The following is a 23,599-nucleotide window of genomic DNA, read 5'->3' as shown; positions in this document are numbered from 1 at the left end:
ACTGCATTAAAATAGAGATTGAACCTATTTGCCCCATCTGTGACCAGTCTTTCTTGTAGAGCTAGTGACCCTTGCTGTTTAGCAGAGCTCTCTACAGATGCTTAATAAAGAAGAACAAATTGGCAGGCCAGTTCTTTTAATAAGTATAAAGTAGTGTTCTGCATAATGTTTACTATACTTGTTATCAATATTGTACAATTCTAAACACTAGGCAAAACATTTCTGTGAGAAGTGGGTATTGTAGGTAAATAAAAAGATGAATAATCCAATAGAATTTTGGAGACAGCTTGTGTATGCTCTGTTTATCTTCCAGGAGCAAAGCATTGAGCTATTGCACCAGATGCACATTGTATTCCCTGTTTGTTATCTTCAATAACCCACCCACCCCTAACACACATCTGGTTTCTGTTTTAGAGAATGAATCCAGATCATGGAGGGCATTTCAAAAGTTAGATGTGATGCAGCTAAAGGAATAGAGTGGAAACAATAAATAACACACAAGCAGAATAGATTTTAATTTTGAATGTGAAAATCATGTTGTTATATACCTGTATAGTGTTAGAGATGTTGCTAGACTTGGTTGCGGATCTGAGGAGTTCGAGGAGACTGTTTGTTTCAACAGAAATAGGATGATTCTCATGGACCCTTTTTGTTTTTGATACCCTGCAAGTACTGGTCACCATGGTTTGGTGTTTTTGTTTTAATCTAGGACATTTAGCCCAAGTTGCTCCTCCTCTAACACATCTTTAAGGTAGATTTTTCAATGTCAAACAAAACATTCTAGATGAGAGGAAATTACAAATTTTGAACTACCAACATCCATCTTATTGGCCAGAAGTAGGACACCTTGACATTAGAACGCTAGACAATCAGCCAATTCTGCTGTGTTAATTTTAAAGGGGTATTTTATAGAATCACTTATGTGAAGGCACAGAAGGCATGTCTAGCAGGACAACTTGGAAAGCCTGGGAGATGTAACAAGGTATTTGCCTTGACAGCCATTGATTGTAGTATGTAAGACAAATGAAGATAGCGCTGTTGAATGGAACAAGCTTAATGTATGTTGCCTAACAGTATGTGTGGGTTGGGTTTTAATACTATAAAATGCAGTGGTGTCATTGATGGGAGCGGCAGCTGGGAAGGTTAATTATAGGCTCAGAGGCCCTTTAACGATTAGGAGTAGTAGTAGCAGAAGGGGAGAATGTTAATGACATCTGCAAGCACCAGGCACCAAAGCAGTAATGTAAATGAAGGCAGAAAATATCATGGGAAACGGGCTACTAAAATTAGAAACCAAAAGTTAAAGGAATCCTACCTATAAAACGTAACATTTAATAATGTACTTAAAATAACTCCAGCGCTAGTATAAGTATGCCTGAGTAGTCACCGACTAATGGAGGAAAAAAAAAAGGCAGGATATTAAAATAAATCCCTAGTCCTATCCTTGATGCTGGGAGAATCCCGTGACAGAATTATGTAGAAAAGCACGTCGGGCGTCAGATGAGGGGCCGACCGTTTTTATTGAGAACAGTCTAGACAGGACTATAATAGTAAGACTTTCTGTACCTTTGTAGATACCTAGGAGTGTACCTAGCCAAGGATGCTATATCATGTAGCTAGGTATCGTAGAGATTTATGTTAATAGCCTGGCATTTTTTTCTTTTGGTCTCTAGTTTTAATATTAGGGTTTCATTACCCACAGTAATCCCCGTGTTAAGCAAGCACATAGGCGAGCCATTGATTGTATGGCCTACTAAAAATTAGCGCTGCAATTGTATGTATTTTTTGTTTCAAACTTTAACTGGAACTGTTCAGACTGATTCTGTGTGAAGTACTTGGGTTTGCTTTATTTCCAGTAGTTTAGATATGTAGGAATATGCTCCATGTTACATAGTTACATAGTTCATAAGGTTGAAAAAAGACCTAAGTCCATCAAGTTCAACCCTTCTACCTAACCTTTATATTTTTGATCCAAAAGAAGGCAAAAAAACCCTAATTAAGCCACTTCGGATTCTGCCATCAGGGGAAAAAATTCCTTCTTGACTCCAAGAGGCAATCGGATTTCTCCTTGGATCAAGAAGCTCTAAAATATTAATATTCTATTTATATCCCTGTATATCATGCCTTTCTAAGAAAATATCGAGGCCCCTTTTGAAGGTATCTAATGTATTGGATAACACCAACTCCCTTGGAAGTGAATTCCATACCTTAATTGTCCTCACTGTGAAGAATCCCTTCCTTTGTCGTCTATGAAACCTGCGCTCTTCCAGTCTCAGAGGGTAACCTCTTGTTCTTTGTACATATCTGTTAATGAACAGGTCACTGAAGAGCTCTTTATATTGGCCCTGCATATATTTATATAATGTTATCATATCCCCTCTGAGACGCAGTTTTTCCAGTGTATATAATTTTAACTTTTTTAGTCTTTCTTCATAACTAGTATCTCCCAATCCCCTTATTAATTTCGTAGCCCTCCTTTGCACTTTTTCTAATTCCATAATGTCCTTTTTCAGGACCGGTGCCCAGAATTGTACCGCATACTCAAGGTGAGGTCTTACCAATGACCTGTAAAAGAGGCAAGATGATATCCTCCTCCCTTGAATCAATACCTCTTTTTATGTATGCCAAAACCTTATTGGCCCTCGCAGCTGCTTTCTGGCATTGCGCACTGTTGTCAAGTCTGTTGTCAACCGTTATTCCTAAATCCTTCTCATTGGTAGTTTTCCCCCAAGGATATTCCATTTAAAGAATAGGTTGCATTTTTATTATTTTTACCATAATGCATAACTTTGCATTTCTCTATATTGAACCTCATCTGCCACTTGCACGCCCAGTCCCCAACTCTGTCTAAATCTTCCTGCAATGAAGAAACATCAGGATTAGTCTGAACTACCCGCCTAATTTTGTGTCATCGGCAAAAACTGTGACATGGCTCTCAATGCAGCTTGGGAGATCATTTATAAATAAATTAAAAAGAAGAGGACTGAGGACAGACCCCTGAGGCACTCCACTTAATACCTGCGTACAGGCTGAGAAACATCCATTCACAACAACTCTCTGCATTCTATCTTTTAGCCAATTTCTGATCCAAATGCCTCTAAGCCTATTTCTGTTAATTTATAGAGTAGCCTTTTATGCGGAACCGTATCAAATGCCTTAGCAAAGTCCAGATAAATCACATCTACAGCTAACCCCAGGTCTATATTTTTACTAACTTTTATATTTTTGCATGTCTGCAGTGGTTGGCAGTGATTCGTGTCTCATAGTTTCTGTTCACTAAAATGTACAAAATATGCCGATACCAGAAAAATCAACATCCTACTGTGTTTTTGTTCCTTAGTAGTATTACTATGACAAGCATGCAAGGCAGTGGCCTTGGCACAATTTGAAATGTTTGTGTTGGATCTTTTTAGTTTTGTCTACAGGCATTTCTCACTGGCAGCGTTATACAGAAATATTCTTATTAGCTGCTGTAAATGTTGTGCTTTCTTTTTGACTTGATAAAAGGCTTTTGTTACGTTGGAACCAACGCAGCTTTATAGACATAGTATACTTTAAATCCTGTTTTTTTTCCTGATGCTCTAATATCACCTCCATAAAATACAAATCAACATGACAACCTATGGATACGTGGAAGAACAAATTACAAGCACTCAAATCCAGACCTGCAAATATATCATCTTATATAATTAGTATTATATATTATATGAGCATGAGGCTTTAGTACTGTATTTTGGACAACGCACACATGCCAGTCCAAAGCACCCATTAGGAGGTGAGCCCTAACTAAAATACAATGTTACCTCATTAAAATAAAATAACTGGGCTTCCAAAGTAGATCTGTTATGAGAAAGCGGTATATTTTAAATGCCTCACCAATTCACCTAACAAAAGTGATATCAGTAGTTAATGTCATGATGACTTATGGATAGCTAGCATCTTCCAGTGATGCTTGACCAAAGCCCTAAGACAGCGGTGTATTCTCCACTTGGCCTAGATGTAGGGTGCTGGTTCCAGGTGGTGGCAGCCGCTTCTCCATGTGCTAGTTGGGCACATCAAATCTCGGCATACCGATTACAAGGGAGATATCTTTGTAACTCTGAGTTTGAGTGTCAGGATTTTTGTCCCAGTCTCAGGATGAAGAGAAATTCAGTCCAGACTCCTTCTTACATGAGACTGCCAATTGGTGCGTTTGCTGTTAGTATGTTATGGATGATACCCCAGCTCGAATGCAGGTGACTCAATGGAATATATCTTTAAATAATGTCAAGTGAAAGTTTTGATGAGGACTGCTAATTTAGCCATTTGGTTTACATATTCACTACATAGAATCTTCATTTTGGGCTATTAAAGGGTTAATATTTCAAGAGTCTTTGGGTCAGCTGATTTAGAAATTTCACAGGCATGGTAATCGGGCCATATGGAGGACTATGAGCCGTGGATGAAGCTCAGCATTGCAGACAGCGGCTGTGGTAGGGGGAGGCCTAGGCCCTGGACCCGGTTCAGGCCTAGAGCAGTGGCCAGCCAAGATACATGTCAGAGGACAGGGCTGCAGAACTCCAGTCCTCAAGGGGCGCAGGCAGGCCATGAATTCTGTGTATCCCTGTCTGAATGCAAGTAGTTTAATTAATGTTTAATTGTGATGCCTGCGCTCTGGCTGGGATATCGAAAATCTGGCCTGTTTGCAGCCCTCGAGTTGTGCAGCCAAACTAATTTAACCTACGTTGTTTTTTTTTTGCCTGTTCCTGTACAATATGAAATCAGCATTCATCTGTATCCCAACTAATATGAATCAAATATTTTATTATATAGTCTTTGAACAAACGTCTAGCCATGGTTATTTTTGTGGATTTCCCTTCTCGTATGTCATGGATAACAAACCCCTTTATACATCCCACGCCTCTCAGTATGTGTTTTCCTAGAAATCTTTTCAGTTTTTATGTGAAAAAAACATTGTTTCTTCATGGGTATTATATTTTTGTCACCAAACAAAAAAATGAATGTAATGAGTTGTAATCTGACCCAATCTTTATGCTGTTTGCTGTAATGTTCATTAGCCTTCTGTTCAGAGGGGAAATGAGCTGAGATGTGCAGTAAATGAGCATTTAACTACACAGTTTACATCAGCAGTTTTCCCCAAAACTTTGCCAAACTTTACTTGACGGGTTTCCAGTGTTAATAATAAAGAAGCTGCATATCAGTTTTCTGTGTATTCAAGCTCCTTTCTTGGATCTCCCAGCAGCAGAAGTGGTAGAGGCTGATAGAGTGAGGGAATTAAAAAATGCATGGGAGACGCATAAAGCTATCTGAATCTAAGATGAGATCAAGGACTTTACGTCAGAAAACATGGCCAGACTAGATGGGCTAAATGGTTCCTGTTTTTATCTGGTGCTAAATGATACTGCCAGTAAAGCCTAATGTGTCAAAGTGCTATCAATTGTTGTTGTTTTAGCCGGAAATGCGGCCAGCACCAAACCATATGTATTTGCACTGTGGCTTTAAAGCCTGGCTATATTGGAGTATGCCATGATGGGTGAACTTTTGATCAACCAATTTTTCCAAACATACTAACGTTTATAATAATGAATGTTTGCCTACCGCTGTATTCAAAATCATCTCCCGCTGCACCACCCGACTGTATCCAGAGAGGGCTTTCCCCTACAGAACGTGGGGTAATACCAAAAGTAGCCACGTCACTTTCTTTACAGAGTGTAGTTTCAATGAAGTGTTAAAGCAGATAAATTAATAAAAAAAGGGGAAATATGTCTGTTTTAACTTACATTTTTTATTAGAAAAATGTATTTTTTACCCTCATTGAAATAACTGTACTCAATATTTTTCCCTAAACTATGTACTGCACAAGTAATGGGATTTTTGATCTTTAAACAAGGGGTTAATGCTTCTTGTTGTGTGATGAGTAAATGCTTAGAACTCTTTAACACATTTTTACAGTGATTCCAATACATTCTAACAAATACAGATGGAGATTCCATATGTCTGATTAACCGAATAATAATAGACACATAGGTCCTAATAACAATAAATTAAGTTTTTTTTTTTAGAAAACATGGCCCTGACAAATGGTAGCATTTTTGATGGCTTATGTCACAGATGTTGCTGGTGGGTATCTGCTATTATCTGCCTGAAATAATTTCTAAACCTTGCTGTTACCTGTTATTCACCATTTGAACAAGATCAGTCATGACCTTGAACACAGCTAAAAAGGACGAATTAAGTCAAATTAGTATTTTTTCTAAAATACTTATCAGGGTTTATTCATTCAATGTTCAATCATTCATTCATTTCTCCATATTAATATGTCACATAACTACACCAGATATTTTCATACCTGAGAATAATGAAAAAAAGAATACACATGAACGTATGATTCCTAAGTGCATTTTATTATAGTGGATTCTCTCCGGGAGGTGGAATTTGGATGAGCAAAAATTAAAGAGACAAAATCAAGCTGAATTTAAGGATGTCTCTAATCATCATGTAATTAGACAGTCAAATATGTGTCTTTAAAAAACAGTATATTATTATAAAATACCTGTTTAGTGGAACACCCTCCCAGCAGAAGTGGTAGGAACTGATATAATAAGGGAACATACATAGGATAGGCTCCTGAATCTAAGACAAAGGACTTACTCTTTACATCTGGAAAAATGGACTAGATGGGCCAAATTCTATGTTTCTATGTTTGCTTGTTTTGAAGGATGGTTGTCTGTGAGATGTGAATCCAGGACGTGTGAATCCAGGACAGTTGGCTGGTAGGACTGACAAGTTTAAGATCCTAACGGGCTTTGATTTCTCCATTATGAAAATTATGTAATCAGTGTTCCCTCTAAGCTGTGCGCTTGTAGCTTTTTTAGAGAGCGCACATGTCCAAAAATTGCGCGCACAACAGTTTTTTCCAAAAAAAGAAAAAAAAAAAATTTTTTGGAAACTTTATGCGGTGAGGATATTGTGCGCAACAAAATTTTTGCTCTGTGAAAATTTTTGCACAAGAGAAATTTTCTGCGCACGCCAGCTAAGAAAAATTAGATGGAACATTGCCTGTCAGAGCGTGAGATACAGCAGTCCCCTTGAAAGTAAAAACAGTGCAGACATATTAACCACAATTCTATTCCCTTTAGTGATTATGATAATCACGTTCCCAGATCCCAAGTTGCTGCAAAATGCATATTTTCTGACATATACAGTAATTTAAGGACGGCTCTGGGCGATATTCTACAAATGGATAAGACCGGGCCAGTAATAGTTATACCAGCTGCTCTTGCCATAGACTACAACTATTTAATTTTAATAAAAACAAGTTCCTTATTTCATTCATCATTATGCAGCGAAGCATATTAAAAACTGGTCCATCCCGAGTCGTCTTAATGTTCTCTGTCTAACTTGCGTACATCGTGTTGTTGCCGGCTCCAAATGCTAATCACAGCAATACCACAGAGAGATTACTTAAATAACGTGTTCTGCAGACCCATGTGAATTATACTACTAATTCTTTTGGAGGCATTATAGGCTTAGAGAGCATTGTCTGTGGCCGTGAAGCTATTTAAATGGCACATCCATTGTTGAAATTGGAAAAGAATGAAGTTCTAATGAAAGAAAATGGTGCTCGGCCATAAGTAAAATTGTTCTAACCTTCAGTGTTAGATTGTTTCCTCCGTGAGCTCTGTTCTTGAAGCAGAGCTGCCATCCAGCTGTTGTCAGGCGTTAACACTCATCTCTTGCCAGTGACAGCCGATGGCACGTGTTTTATTTAATCCGACAGCACTTGTTTCTGCTAATCATTTTTGTGACCCAGCCTCTGAATTCCAAACCGCAGTACCAGACAAAGGGTGAAAACCTAAAGGGATCTTTCTTTTGAGAAAGTCTTAACGCTAACCAGATTACATACAACAGTTTGGAAATAAGACATCTTGCCGCTCAGACTCGTAGTACTGATAGCAAAGACCTCTACCAGTTGGTCTGGCAGGAATGGGATACTAAATCTGGACTGGTAGTCGTCTAAGATAACCTGGACTGAAGTATCCAATCACTGTATACGTATGCAATTTGCCCTTAGAAGAGGCTAGTTCCTGGGCTCTGGTTAGTTCGGGCATTCTTAAAGGTAATCCATTACCAAGATAGTTTTCCAATTGGGAAGTGCTGACAGACCGTTTTTGGCTGCGGATGAGAAACTCCCTACCCCATGTGTTTCTCTCGATATATATTGCAGATTGTATACGATTTAATTTTGTTTGGAAGACTGCTAGGTTATTGATGTTTGGAACACTTTCCAGCTCTGATCGGATTTACATTTGTTAGTGTAGAATGATGTCACAGTTAATGCAATTTATAATTTTTTTATATTGCATTATAATTTATGAATATAGCATTAGTTTTTTTACAACCACATTTTTATTGTCCTTTGGTTCGTTTAGGCACGATTCAATTCCATATGTAACTTGGTACATAATCTAAACTAAACAATTGTGAGCTTTAAAAATAATACTTTTTGTAATGAAACAGTAAGAGTCCTAATATATTCTGCCTAATGACGTAAAGGTATATTTTAATGTATAGTTGTCCACTGAAAAGAACTGCTTTAATGCAGTTTTACAAATTGTTGTTGTGTTTTTTATTTTTTTTAATATAGCGTTATTTTTATTTTTTTATCTATAACATATGGCCACATAATTCTGTGTTTCAGTATAGACATGCCGTCCTTTCAATAAAATTGCCCGTGACTCTTGAAAAGTATGTGGCTTGGTAGCGTGATTATTACCCAGCATTGTGAAAAGCTGGTGACATTTTCAAAGTTATTTCTTTTGATAAGAACCTAGTATTGTCTAGTTGGAATATGTCAACAGCAAATCTTACTGAGTGAAAATGACAACTTCCAAATGTGATCCGTGTATGCAGAATAGAACTTGCGCTTACACTGTGGCAATAATAATGGAGATGTCAGTCACTGAATCATTGGTTTAACGTCTGTACGGTCTAATGAAATATTTATCGTACCACAAATCCCTTGGCTTTTTCTCTGAACTGAATCCTATTACAAATTCTCATATGCCTCAGTCTAACATTTTCAAATAATGTTCAAGTTAGGGCAAGAGTAGTCGGCCAGCTGATAAACCGGGTCTCTTGTACATTAAGCAGGTTGTCTTGTACATTATGTGAAGTGTCTGTTCCATTCAGGATAGTAGGGATTCCCAAGAACCTTGATGTACATGGCGCACCTATTTCTTCCAGGACTACTTGGGGGTTCCTGGAGATCAATAGTTCACATGGTAAGCCACTTTCCACCAAAGCTTCTAGACCACCTTGTAGACAGTTGAGTTACAAGGTGAGCCTATTTCTTATAGGACTGCCTTGTGACTGTTTAACCCCCCCCCCTTTAACTTGCTTTCTTTCCTTTATTGTTACCTTGGGGTTCCTTTAAACCAACAAATTACTTACCAAATGTATATACACCAGGTTTATACTAGGCAACGCTGTAGTTCGAGTTTTTCAAATGTCACCCATTACCTCCTTCACCAGAACAGAGCTCTGAGGCTATAAATAGAACAATCGTCTAGAAGAGTTACCACCATTGTAATTACTAAAAGTATAATATAAGGTCACTTTTACATTTCAATAAATTAGCATAAATTCTCTAACTCTTGCAACTTTATGATTTTCCTTTACTAGTTGAAATGTCACAATGAAGTCAGCAGCCTGTACAAAAAACTGTTCAGGGTTGGAGTAATGGTAGTGATTATACAGAGTGGCAATAATTACTGATTTGAACACAATAAAAAGTATCATTACGCGGACAGAGTGTCAATCGTACTAGTGAGGGGCGTCTTAAATGGAAGTTTGGGGATGTTGATGTACAACGCAAGACCCGGAACAATCAGATGGAAGGTCAAGTGGTGGTGAACGGGGCCCTGCCATGAATAATACTTGGAAGAGAAGAAAAGGAAAGAATTGATGACGATAATGGTGCTTGAAGAAAACAAACTGTTATAGATCTATTTATTTTCTAAAGAATTATGTCCTCACCCAAGAATTGAAATGTTTCATATGAATACATGCTCTGCTTACCTTTTGTCCTTAATAGAGCACAGAAATAAATTTGTAAGAAATTATGGTTCATTCCTAATGTAGTCTCTGAGTAAATAGCCTTATTTACATGGATCGGAGTTAGTATAGTTCTAGATAAACCTTAAGAAAAACTACTAAAGGAAACATGGCACAGAGGTTTCATTTAATGGAGATGAAGAATCCTGCAGCTCCTGAGAACGGGAAGTTTAGATAGCTGCTCCGGCATAATGCGATTTTCTAATTTATATTATTTACTTGTAAATATAGGAACACCTTAACTGGTGTCATAAATCTGCCTGTAGTCTGACTACTAAACCCCTCCTATGGTAATAATGTAACAACCCTAGTGAAATGAGTGTAGTTTAGCGTGAAATACGCAAATTGTAGAATTCGGCTAATAAAAAACATAGCAGCAGTTTATCCAATATGTAAGAAATAGCATTCATGCAGGAAAAAAGGATCCTGTTTGCAAGAGCTTACATATTGTTAACCTAGACAACATTATATACCGGCTTGCGTTGCTGGAGGACTTCTTTTTGTAGTCTGATAGTGCCAGGGGTGCCTTTAGCTTTTAACTGTGATGCCAAATTGATGATTACTGTTGGAACCCATTCTAACTGCAGATTAGACCCTATTGCAGCTTCACAATAGACTCCATTAGACTTCATTGTACTCAAATGGAAAATTATACCATTGGGTCCTTGTTTTCTAGAGTTAATATTATCTTGACAACCTTACATCATCTTTTTTTATTTTAGGATTTCTTAGAGTCGGGTTTATTGAGCTTTAAAGTCATGACAAAATAATTATGGTTATGAATGCTCTTCAATGGGGGGGACCCTGAAGAACGATGTGGTTTGTAGAGTGTTGTTTCTATGATCTAACTTCCGTTGTAACCAGGCAGAAATTCTACAAATATTTACACAGTTCCAGGAGATACCTATTTCTACTAATATTAAACTCTCATCTAAAATATATATATATATATATATATATATATATATATATATATATATATATATATGACTTTTTTCTGCTTTTCCAACACAGAATAACTGAATTGAATACATAATTGCTTTTTAAAAATTAATTTTAATAATTATATTTGTTTTCCCCTTTTTATGTTGATACGGTCTGGGTTTTGTGTTCTAGAATGTCTGTCACTGACACTGATTACTAAAATCCTATTATAAATAAACACAATTAATCCGGAGTAGTGAAGCGTGAGGGATGCTGTTTACACTTCCACCTTTTGTACTGAACAATGGGACAGAAGCAGGCTTTTGAGACTTCATTTGTTTTGTACATGTCACATCCCACTGTACTGACTAATGCGTTTTCCCATGCGCAAGGCTGTGAAGAGTGCTTATCTTTGCAGTATTTCATTCTGATACCAATTGCAGCATCCATTTTGGAGCTGAATCACACTACAAAAACAACAGAACGGATTAATTCCAGAGATTGCTTGATGACTAAGTTCATCTAGAAAAGTCTCCACTTCTAGCCTTTTAAAAGTAATTTAAAAATGAATCCCTTTCATGAACGACACAAAAGTCAGATAGACGGGTGTTTTAATTTGCATTATTGGTGTTGCTAATTGGAATGGAAATGTTTCCACAAGAGCACAACAAGACAATTCATTCATTAACAAGTTAAGTATTACTTACATGACATTTTATTAATGGAGCACCAGTATTGGCAATTATCTCAATGATCTACTTAGAAACATTTAAAGTGTTTTATGTTAAAACCAACACATGGTCCATGCAGGAACGGGTTTGATGATGATTTTATGGTTGTTAATGTTTTTTGGAAAGCATGCATGACTTCCCGCAAAGCAAGGTTTTCCCGTTGCTCCAATATATAGTATATTTTTTTGATATTTGAGTTTTGTTATTGTGACGGGATCACATTCCCAAAAACTCCCAATTTCATGGATCTCAGGAAACCTTTCATTATAATCTATGTGAAGTTCTCTGCAAAGCTCGGTGCTAAGTGCTTCATTATATGATAATTACATGAAAAAAGCCTAGCAGGATTGAGGCCTTCCAATGACTTCCGCTCCACAAGCCTAGTGCTAGCATATAATTATATTGTATCTATAAAAACAAAACCTGATTGCTTCCAGAGCAACAGAATAACGCTACATTGAATTTGTCTCAACTGAAATGTCAATGTGTTCCTCTTCTTTAAGAGCTAAAAGTATATTTATTTACTTAATTCACCTCTTTCTGCTTATTTTTTTTTCTTTTTACTTTCAATTTTATTTTAAAATTGTGGTTGTGTTCTAAAAATCACTACTTTTTTCTGCTGCAGTGTTTGGGAGAATTACCAAGTATAAGCCTATCTGCAGTAATAATATCACATTTCTCTCCCTGGAAAAATGTTTCAGAGTGTTAATGATATTAAAATGTTTGAAGCAAAATTTTAATATATCTTAAAATGCTCATTGGCAACTGTTAATTTTGGACATGTACTAAAGGCATAGGGTGTTTAGGGCACCATCAGGGGATTCAGAGCAGTGGGTTGATTTGGTCACTGATAAGATAGATTTTAGATTACAGATTTCCTTTAAAGCTTTTTTATCTGTGCAAAGTCAGCCCTAAGTTATCTAGCCCCCACGATGAGCTGTTTTTCCAGTATCCCCTTATGTATGTGTTTGTTGGCTAACACAGAAAAAGAAACATGCCCGTTCTTCTTACCAGCTCAGCTTTATAGGCAGTTGCCTACTCTGCCTTTATGTTGGGAATTGCCCTGTTTTTTCTGATGCCGAGTGAAGGGTCACGATCCTACATTAAGGAGAAAGAAGTCTGGTAGCTTATACTGACCGCCGTATTGCTTGTGTGCTATGGCATGTTTGCAGCTTCCGACTCCTACCTTAGGTGTGATAACAGAATAATTTTGCTTTATATTACTAAATTAATATGTGCCCTATAAATTAGTGTTATTTTAGTGAAGCCTGTGGATGTGGAACCCCGTACTGGTTTTTAGGATTCATCTTGTTTCACCTGGAGCCATATTTCCATCCCACCAACTCTTTGATTGATAATGTTCTTTGCTGAAATGAGTGTGTGGGTCATTATTATTTAGATGAACACAATAAAACTAATTGCAGTACAATGCGCTTAGAAGATGGATAAAATATTATAGCGTTTGTCATATAACCGAAAAGAGCGGAATGTTTGTTAAACAGAACTTCATGTAATCTGCAAATGACTTGAATTATTATACCAGGTACATAAAACAGTTATCGCGATTTTTTTTTTTTTTTAGAAAATTTGAGATTGCTTTTATCCGTTGCGCCCACCCTCTGTCAGAGTCCTTTCCATTCCGGCTTTCATCACCAGCATTAAAGTCTTGAAATATTTAAAGTCAGGCATCACTATTTGATCGTTGTTTGCTTATGCAGGCTTAATACGAGCAATCACTATAATGTATGCAGGAACTGCGTCAAGCGGACAAACTAGAGATATGATTGTCCTAGGAACAAATTATCTACTTTTCTTCCCGGTTTCAATTGTTACGTTCTAACAGTCCTGAAGTTTAGAGGCACTTACTCTGAGCTGCCATCACATGAGAAGATCTGAAAGGTTTTGGGGTTCTTACAACGAAACTGTATAAGCTGAGTTTGAATGTTTAAAAATCTATTTGGCTACTGCTCAGCCCGTCCCTATTTTCGTTCCGTCGAGTACCGAGCAAAAACATTCATATCCAAGTGGAAAAGGACATAGTGCCTCTTCTTCTGATGTCCCTGTTATCTGGAAATTATTCCTAAGCAGAAGTATCAAAAGCTTGGAGACAGAATGGTAATATTGCTCTTGACAGAAAATATCTGTGCATTCTGGTTCTAGATTGTACGTCTTTTTTTTTAATGGGTGAATGTTTCCTGCCAGACAGCTTGACTTTGGCGTCCCACTGAAACCCTTAGTTATGGGTTTTGTAGCACTCGCGATTACTGCAAATAGTGCACTTTATATGGAGCCAGAGTGTTTTACGGATAGTAATTTTGTGATGCCTTTTGGCAATCTAAAAATCAATATTGCGGTGATTTTCTCCACTTTTACCATTCTTGTGAGGAAATCGAGAGTTTAAAATGCATATACGCTCTTCAGTGTATCGCCCCACTCACTTTTTTTTCTTTAAGTGACTTGATATTTTTAAAGGTTTATTATACTTCACCCCTTAAGGCTCCAATTAACAGAGAGGCAGTGATCCAGGATCACATAAATTGCCCCCCCCCATATAGCCTCTACATAAAAGCAACCACACACCGCACTCATTCATTTTCATGTTAAATTCTGTTCTATGTTGTGATGGGAGGCTAGAGGATGAAGTGATAAGGTTGGAGCTGCAAGATAGTGATGGCTCCATGTTATGTACCAAACCATTTTATATTTGTCATCTCATATAGTGAGGAAATATCAGAACTTGGATTAAAAATGTATTTCAATGTTTGAAGCTATCTATGGGGTCTATTCACAAAAGGGAAAATTGGCAGGAGGGTTGTTGTTTTGACTCCCTCACTTCACTATTCATTAGACAACACTGTCGGGTTCCTCCAACAATAAATGCTTGGCCGGGCTTGTATAATGGCTAATTTACTGAGAGAGAGGAGACTTTGGGAAAAATCAGATTCAACTATGCATTATACAGGGCCAACCAAGCTCTTCCTGTGGCGAAAGCTTGTTGGGGATAATCCTTCCTAATGTATAGTGAAGTTAAGGAATTGAAACCACAAACTTCTCTACCAACTCTCTACTCATGACTTTTACATCATATATCCTCAAGTGTTAATTTCCGCCTTCTGGGGTAGTAGTCCATTTACCGAAATACACAGTTCTTAAGTAAAATCCTTTTTCATAAAATGTTATTTCTGCTGAAGAACGTGCTGATACTCCAGAAGTCATTATATTATGCTTTGCTCATTATTTATCATTGGAGGTAAAGGAACGGTTATGAAATCCTGTAGAAAACACTCTGGTGGGGGTAGTCAACATACAAGCCATTCACCAGAGATTTAACTTCTTCAAAGTGTTATCGAGACTGATAATTTCATCGAAAGCCCTTTTGGGGACACTTCCAAGGTTTTATTTCTCTGGAAATATTCTTACATCTTTACATACCTTTTGGGTGCGCTAGTTTTAAATGAGCCATTCCTCCAAACATTGCTGCCTATGGGGCTAGGAAAATAAGATTGACCAAGCGACGTCACTAATAATTCTCTGCTCCCTCTGAGAGGTATAAAAACACTTTTTAATGGTATAAGTAATAGTTTGTATCATATACTGCAAGATCAATAGTTTTCGTGACATAGCCTATGAAAGTGCTTTTGCAATGTAACATGCATTTTGCTGTCCTATACATAGACCTAGGCACTGGAGCAAGTTATTGTCATGTAAACTTACAATGAAATCCATTCTAATAATAGGGTGTTGGAGGCATAATGACTTAAGAATCCCAGAATGAATATTGGGACAACATATATGTGTAGTGATTTATTTTATTTTTATTTTTATTTTTAAATGCCTTTGTCTGAGCTATCCCATAATCAGACCCAATGAATAAATTACCCAGTTCTGGCATTATCTCTTTCCCTAATGTTTACTTGGACCATGGCATATTTCATTTTCAAAACAAGCTTTGCTTTGGTTGTTTTTTTTTATCTGGTAATTGCATTTGGAGAAATATTAGACAATGTCTCTTTCCATCTCTTATACCATTTATGCTTGGCTTAGAAGGTTATGTGCGTCACTGTGTATTTTTGTAGCTCATTTCAATTTAATAGCGACTGTAGAACAAAGATTATAACCAACACTTGCAGCTACGTGCCATGTGCAGTTCCTTAATTGCTAGGGTCACCAGATTTAAAGCAGTGTTTTACTCTGATGAATAGGAACTGGCATATGTGATTTTTTTTTATTTTTTTTTATATATATATATTTATTTTAGTGTTGAATTAAGCAAAATCAGAATCAGCTGTGAGGCTCTTGTGGCCATAAAATTACTGCAGATCTGTTTTTTTTTTTTATACTTTTTAATAGTCTATCAGATTTTTTAAATTGCCACGTTTTTGTATGTGTGAGATTTCAGATGCTTGGTCATCATTCTGTAAGTTACATGTGTATGGGGGTGTTATATGCTCAAGGACTTTGTTAACGTGTTTCAAACTATAAGGCTGTGTTTGAAGACTGCTGATTTGCTTTTCAAAGTTGCAAGACTGAAGTCTTTCTCAGACAGGGGTCTATTCACCAAAGAGAGTTGTCAGGAGAGTTGAAGTTTCCCCTCTCTCACTTCACATTATGAAGAGCCAACACCAATGGCTTTCTAAAGGAAGAATGGCTGAAATTGCCCTGTACAATGCATCATTTAAAGGGTGAGGATGCTTTGGACAAATCTCTACATGGCCACCAAAGGTCTTCCTGCTACAGAACTTATTGGGGAGAAGCCTTCATAATATAGGAGCTGAAACACAACTTCCCTGCAAACACTATCAGCTATTCCTTTAGTGAATATATCCCACAGCTGGTGTGTAGAATGGAAGATCTAACCTGGTGGCTCTTCCTCTAAGGGACGTTAATAGCATAGAGCTTTCAGTAGCAACAAAATGACAGAAGTATTTCACTTATATATTGATGGCAATAATTCAGCTTTTTCCAATGTGTGAAGATTTCTAATATGCTGTATAATCTTAAAATTTGTTTTTGAGGTTAGTGTAGATATCTTTATGGGAAATTTACATCTGAAAACGTTGTGTTCATCAAAAGCCATGTCTGGTTTAATTAAGATTTTTATTTTCATTTGTGAACAGAAAATCAATCATGACTACAGAAACAGGTTCCGATTCTGAATCAAAGCAAGAGCAGGAGAAAGATCAGCGCGACGGAGCTCAACAGCCTGAAGCTGCTGGAGCCCAACAAGGACTGCAAGCTGGTGAAGAACAGCAGAACGCAGCAGAACATTTCCCAGCTGCTGCAGCACACAGTACACCTCTAAAAAGCGAAAAGGCAAGTATCGTAATAAACAATGTCAACATTTGTATTCAATTTTTGCTCTCCTGCAAGGTCAAGCAAATGCCTACCAACAAACAGCCCTAGAACTGAAGCTACAAACTCGATTTCTTCGAGTATTTTTTCTTTAAAAATACTTCTGGTTTTGGGGTAGCGAAATTTTTTTTTATTTATTTTCTTTTGTAATTTTCTAATCTTATAGAAATAAGGTTATTGGGGCATATTTTCCTCTTTTCCTTTTTGTTAATTTTTTGGAAGAAAATAGTGATAACCTTGAAAAGCTATGATACACAAGTAATAGGTCTGATCCCTGCTGGGATCATTGATTATGATGTCACAGATGTGCCCCAGGAGCTCTAAAACTAAAAAATCCCTATACCATGGCAAAAAATAAGTGAAAATAAATAACTAAATAGCAATGACACACAGGGAAAATAACATATAAATAAACTTATTGTTATTTTTTACATAAAAAATGTGATAATAGTGATGAGAGTTGAAACCCACAAAGGATGGTGAACCCAAGCAGCACAAATAATGTCATATACGTTGAAATGCATATTTTCAAATATTTTTTTTTTTAGAATAAATAAATATGAAACTCCCACTGGATTTGTACATATAATGTTTTAAGTTAAGTTGACTGTTTTCCCTTTCAGTTCCCAAACCAAATGGATTTGCACTTTCTTTGTCACAGGCAATATATGGATCTCTTGACGAATTCCAGCTTTGACAGCTTTCTTTTACTAAAAATAGCAAGTTTGCTATTTCTGCAATGACAGTGTCATTGTGGGATTTTTACTTGTGATGCCAGCTTGCAAATGAGCACTCCAACAGGCCTCTCGGGAGGGCAGTGTTACCAGCAGTAGTATTTTCAAAGACTAATATATAAATTATGATTGTAAAGTGGAAAACAAAGAGAAAAAAAAAAAGTAAAATTGTAATATTTTGTTATAGACATTCCAGTAAGCTGTAGATTACAATGTGCGCCTCCCTTTAAGTACTATAGTCCAGAGAAGTATAATATAGCTTTTCATTAGTACCCCAGCACTAGGAGATAGGAACTGTGCAATCCATCTTCTCTGCCCATCTTTCCCAATGTAGGAACTCAGACCTTAATCAGTCCTTAGATCCAGGATGACTTTATACCTATCCTGTGCATGTTTAAATCCCCTCACTGTATAAGCCTCTACCACCTCTGCTGGAAAACTGATCTATTTATCTAGTACCCCCCTTTCCAAGGTTACACGTGCCTCTGATGCTTTTCTTCTTGAAGTTGGATTAGGCAGTGAGCCTAGCAGTATATACATGACATTGGCAAGAAAGTCTGAATCAAAGTAGGATGTTCACGTTAGTAGAACACAGGGGTTAAGAGACTTTGTATGGTATTCAGCTGTCTTATAAATACAGTTACATTCATGTATATAAAACATTGATACTTATTAATCTAATTATTTTTAGAAATGTTGTTGTCGCCAAGTGATGATGGCCCTGCAGACTGTGTCTTGCACCTAGCCTGAGCAAGCAACATTATGTTTTTGACAGAAAGTGCTAGCTGATTATCCTCCGTAGCTCATTTGCTAACAATTATGAAATTAGTTCCTTGATCGAGTTAAAGGAGAGGTCCATGGGAAAAAAAGATTTCCATTAGAGCATAAAATATAGTAATGCAGGTTAGCATTGGCAAAAACCTGGTTTTGTCTAACTTTGTCACAGTAAACTTCCTTTACCTGTTGGCTGCCATTGTTGCCAGTCATGCAGATTTCCCTGCTCAAACACCACACCAAGCTGATACTTTATGGCAAAGCTAATGAAGTCCATCCGTTCATTTGTGTCCTTTCATTAGGCAGAGTGTCTGACTGGGGGATTAAAACCAAGCCATTCTATTATTTTCCACAAGGCAGTATAATGAGTCCAAGTGTTTTGTCTAGTAGATTTGGCTAACATAACAGAGCTGAAATTTATACAAATGCCTCATATGTAGCTGCCTGAATATATTACACCATGCAAAAATTAAGAGCTGTTTTTTCGATTGTTTTAAAGAAAAAAAAAAAAGCTTAATATTTTTTAAATCTTCTTTTCACGGTGAGTTCACTTAACATTTCTACTTATTGTTTTGTGCATTCAAATTATTTATTGTTTTAAATATGGGATATACTATTCAAAATTAGCTACAAAATGTTGACTAATTAAGAGTTTGAAAATGAATATTTATGTAGGTCTGTGCAGCAGCTAATTAAGCATTTTTGAAATAGAAGTTTTCGCTTCTGAAACAGAATAGAATACGGGTACCACGTGTTCCTTGCAAAGGTCCTTGAGCAGCACATTTCATACGTTTTTATACAGGTCCTTATACATTATAATTTGGAGAACTGAAAAGCACTCCGTTTTCATCTTTAGTCTCCAGTGAATATTTTACTGGGAATGTTGAATTTTATTTGAAGAAATTGTTACATGCAAACATTAAGGGACAGCAACAGCCGGTATTGATGTGATAAGAAAATAATTGAAATCAAAGATAAAACATTTAATTATAATAAAAAAGTCGGCAAATTACATGTCTTACTTCTAAATCTAAAAGTGTAAAAGTATAATGTATAAGTAGATTGGCATTGGGCAGAGAAAGACAAAATGGTTTCCCATGTGTTGCAACTCAATTATTTATCTTTGTTTCTAGAAAGATAAGTAACTACTATATAAAAAATAAATATATATATATATATATATATATATATATTTAAATAAAAAAACACAGTTGAGGTCTTTCAACTCAAAATATCACAGATCTTGTCTACACATGTTTTAAGGGTGATTCTTCAAAGGCTTCAATAACACACATGAGTACGTTCTAGACTCCTGAATGAAACCCTATTTTCTCTTCCTAGAACGGTGACAAAGACTGGGATAAAGAGGCTGCAATAGCAAAACAGCTTGAATATCAGCAACTTGAAGACGACAAAGTCTCCCAAAAATCAGCTTCTAGTAAACTTTCCAAGTCTCCTCTGAAAGCTGTGAAAAGAACTAAAATGCAGGCTAAAGTCACCCTCCTTGATGGGTCTGAATATACATGTGAGGTGGAGGTAAGGAAAAAGTCTATGTGGGCATTTTAGCATGACCTGGAAGTAACAGTAATTCAAGTTTCATGAAACTTCCATGATTCATATTTTGTTCATTCTGTGGTCCATTTACAAAAGGCCAATACATGCCTTGTGTAACTTCAAGGTGAAAATTCTATGGTTAAGCTAATGTGAGCTCATCAACTGAGCTTGTGAGTTTATCGACACGTTTGCTCATAATTAGCAGTAGCAGATGAATGTTGGAGAAATGCACCACCATCAACGCAGTCTTCAGACCTTATTAGAAATCAGTGAAGATGTATAGATTGGTTCCCTAAACCATGGGTGCATTGAGGCAAGTTTTCAAGTGGCCAACCATACATGCAATTTGAAACCCAATGAACTTCTCCTACAGTAAGGGGCAAATCCCCCTTGCAATGTTTCCTGGGTGTCAACTCACATCTTTGACTATGCGTTATCTAGGGCAATAGTAAAGTTAAGTTGAACTGGTTGGTGAATAAACCCTTATGACTTACATAACCAACAATTTACTGCCAATACCATTTCAAATCTATTGCGTTCTCAATACCAGATTGTATAAACTAAATCTTTAGTGTACAACCACCCAGTACCGATCAATGATGGATGCTGCTCAACGCATTAACATTCATGATTTAAGTGCTTAAATGCATGTGACTCAAATGCATTTTTGGTTAAAATATTCAAAGCAATTTTCATTTTTTTTTTTTTTAAACTAAGCAGCCGATCATATTTACTTTTTGTAGAGCAATGAAAAATTCATGGTGCCTCTCTGCTGCGCCATTAGTACAGGTTTCTTACACCCACTCACAGTAAACTTTAGAAAGTAAGAGAGTTCAGCCCAAATTACCAGTTTCTTTTTTGTGCCATGGGAACTTCTCTATAGTTAAATGACTCAATAGTCATCTAATGACTTCAGCTGCAGCTTCGTGTCTTCTAATGAACACGTGCACTTCTGTACCACAAATTATTGTATGTAATGTATGATTCAGTGTCTGACAGCTAGTGGTTTTGGAGCTCTTCGTAGACTATGACTCCTATCATGAGATGATGGTATTTTTAATTCAATAATACCTTGGAACCATAGCCTTTGCTGTAGAAGTTTGATCTCTGAAAGTATAGCTTATGCGATTTCTTAGAAATATCATATTTGTGTCATTCCTGAAGTTTACAATAACACAGAAAAACATAGGTATCGGTGGAAAAGACTGATAATACTTTTGAACAGAATTGTTTTCTTTGGTATTTCATTTTGGGAAAGTCTAGAAAATTATATTTAGCTATTTATATTCTTGAATAGGTATTGTCCTTCATTTGCCCGCCGTATATATTCATGCTTTTAAAAGGTTAGAATAGGGATTGCTATCTGTGGATGACATTACTTATCCTGAGTTTGCTGTTGAGTAAATTTAAAATAGCTATCCAAATTTTATGATGTTGGGTATTAACTTAAGTGTTCCTGACCACTGAGCTTTCCTTAGCGTGTTGGGAGCAGAGTTCCTGCTAAGTTTTGAGGAAAAGTTTAACCACTCACCTTTTGGGAGGATTTGGAACAGTTCTGCAAATAGAGGATTTGTATTGATCCAGGTCACCCTGAATGTCGGCTATTTCTCTCATACAATTAGTATTTCATGTGAGGTAGGCTGCATATTAAATTATATAGCAACTATCTGATTATAATGATCAGTATAGAAGTCTGTGGCTATTCGTTGGAGGCCAGCTGTCAGGTGAAGCTAGAACCTAAAAGCAATTTGTGTCAAACACCCTGTGATGGCTGCAACTGTTAAATAACAATACCAGACCGCCTGCTTCATGCACCAACCCATGCACTGGTGCTGGCAGGGATTTAATATTCAGTGATTGGTCACCAATCTCTTCTTCTCTTTGTCTCTCTTTTTTTTTTTTTTTTTTCAAAAAACCCTCCAGTTTTAAATCTGTGGGATGTGTGGCACATTGGGTGCATTTTCCAAAAACACATTTCACGGTTGTGGCTGGCACTGAAAGGGTTAAATGGCACGGCTCATACCATCCCTACATTTGTCTAATGTGAGATTATAGTGTTGCGAGACTGCAACAATTAGTCAATACGTGGTTACATATACATGTACATGTACTAGAACTCCAGGCTACATCGGTACAGCTGGAAGCCATTGGTAGACGGCAAGAAGTGACTGTTAGCAGGAGGTTTAATGGATTGTTATTGACTACAGAGGACAGGGTCAAGCAGCAAGTTATGATGAAGTGGATGACTGGAACCTTCCAGATGCCTGCAGCTCCTGGCCACATTAACACAATAGATCAAACCTAACCACTGCACAAGGAGGACTCAAGACTCAAGAATGAAGAGATACAGTAACACATATGGGAATGGTATTGCACATTGATTAAAAAAAAACACTACCTTTTTTAGTAATTATTTTTTAGCCTAAAACTTGATTTTATGTAGGTTAACCTTTAGTATATGGAATCGGCTAGCGAGAGGGTAGGATTGCCATATTTTCTAGCGTACTGCTGACCACTACCTATGAAGTGCTTTCCTGCAAGCAGTAGTCAGCAACATGTACTTCTTAAACAAGTACCTGGAAAATAGCTAAGATGTCGAGGGTTAGAAGCGGTTTATGGAAGAAGACTAAGAGGTTTAAGGGAGTGAAATTAAGTGACTATTAAAGGGACACTCCAGCCTTCATACGCACTTTAATTCTATGTGGCCCCACTAAATTTTCGTGGTGTCCTATTTTGAAATGCATGGAAGATTTTTCAGAATTCCCCCATATGCATTTGCCCTTTCCCCCATACCCCAACCATTTTGCATGCAGGAACACTCCTCAAATGCCCTAGTGCATTGGTCTGTTCAGAGACAATCTGTGGGGAGAATCCTTGGACCAAGGATTAGATGGCGGGCGTAATATGGAGGGATGGAAGTTCGGTGGAATTAAATTATATAGATGATTAACCCTTCCAGTGTCACTTATGGGATATATGTTTGGCACTACATACATAAATGGACTACAATGTTATAGTGTAATGGGCTGCCAGTCAGCTGCTTATTTGATGGGCTGCCAGTCAGCTGCTTATTTGATGGGCTGCCTTTGCTTACTTTACCCATTTAAATTCTAGCATGTCTATCTCTGTGTCCTGTAAACATTGTGGACAATGGTCCAGTGGTTATTACATCCGTTTTAACTATACATATACATTATGTTGCATATAATATGTCTCTTGTACACATAACAATGCGTTATTGCAATAGTATAACAAAAAAACAAAAAAAAACTATTTTCTGCTCTACACATTTTCTTCTCTTAGAGGCTCTATCCCTTTAACTCCCTTTCTGTAGATCAATGCGAACCAGCAAATATTAAAATCTATTTTTATGTAAAACATTTTTCCAAATGTAATGTGGAACATCACCGTTAA

At 36.9% G+C, this 23,599-nt stretch overlaps 1 protein-coding gene across 1 annotated transcript in view; it reads left to right on the top strand.

Moving 5' to 3' along the window:
* The first annotated feature begins 16,898 nt into the window (after window positions 1–16,898).
* Window positions 16,899–23,599, top strand: part of LOC149287864 (band 4.1-like protein 3) — a 57,219-nt gene continuing 50,518 nt past the window's right edge. The window contains exons 1-2 of the mRNA XM_089492453.1: window positions 16,899–17,093; window positions 19,973–20,167. Of these exons, the coding sequence (XP_089348579.1) occupies window positions 16,899–17,093; window positions 19,973–20,167 (390 nt within the window). The remainder of the gene's footprint in view (window positions 17,094–19,972; window positions 20,168–23,599) is intronic.

This window comes from Sceloporus occidentalis, unplaced genomic scaffold, assembly GCF_023333645.1.
Source record: "Sceloporus occidentalis isolate IW3139 unplaced genomic scaffold, rSceOcc1.0.p SCAF_56, whole genome shotgun sequence".
Taxonomy (NCBI): Eukaryota; Metazoa; Chordata; class Lepidosauria; order Squamata; family Phrynosomatidae; genus Sceloporus; species Sceloporus occidentalis.
This window is presented reverse-complemented; position numbering and strand designations above follow the sequence as displayed.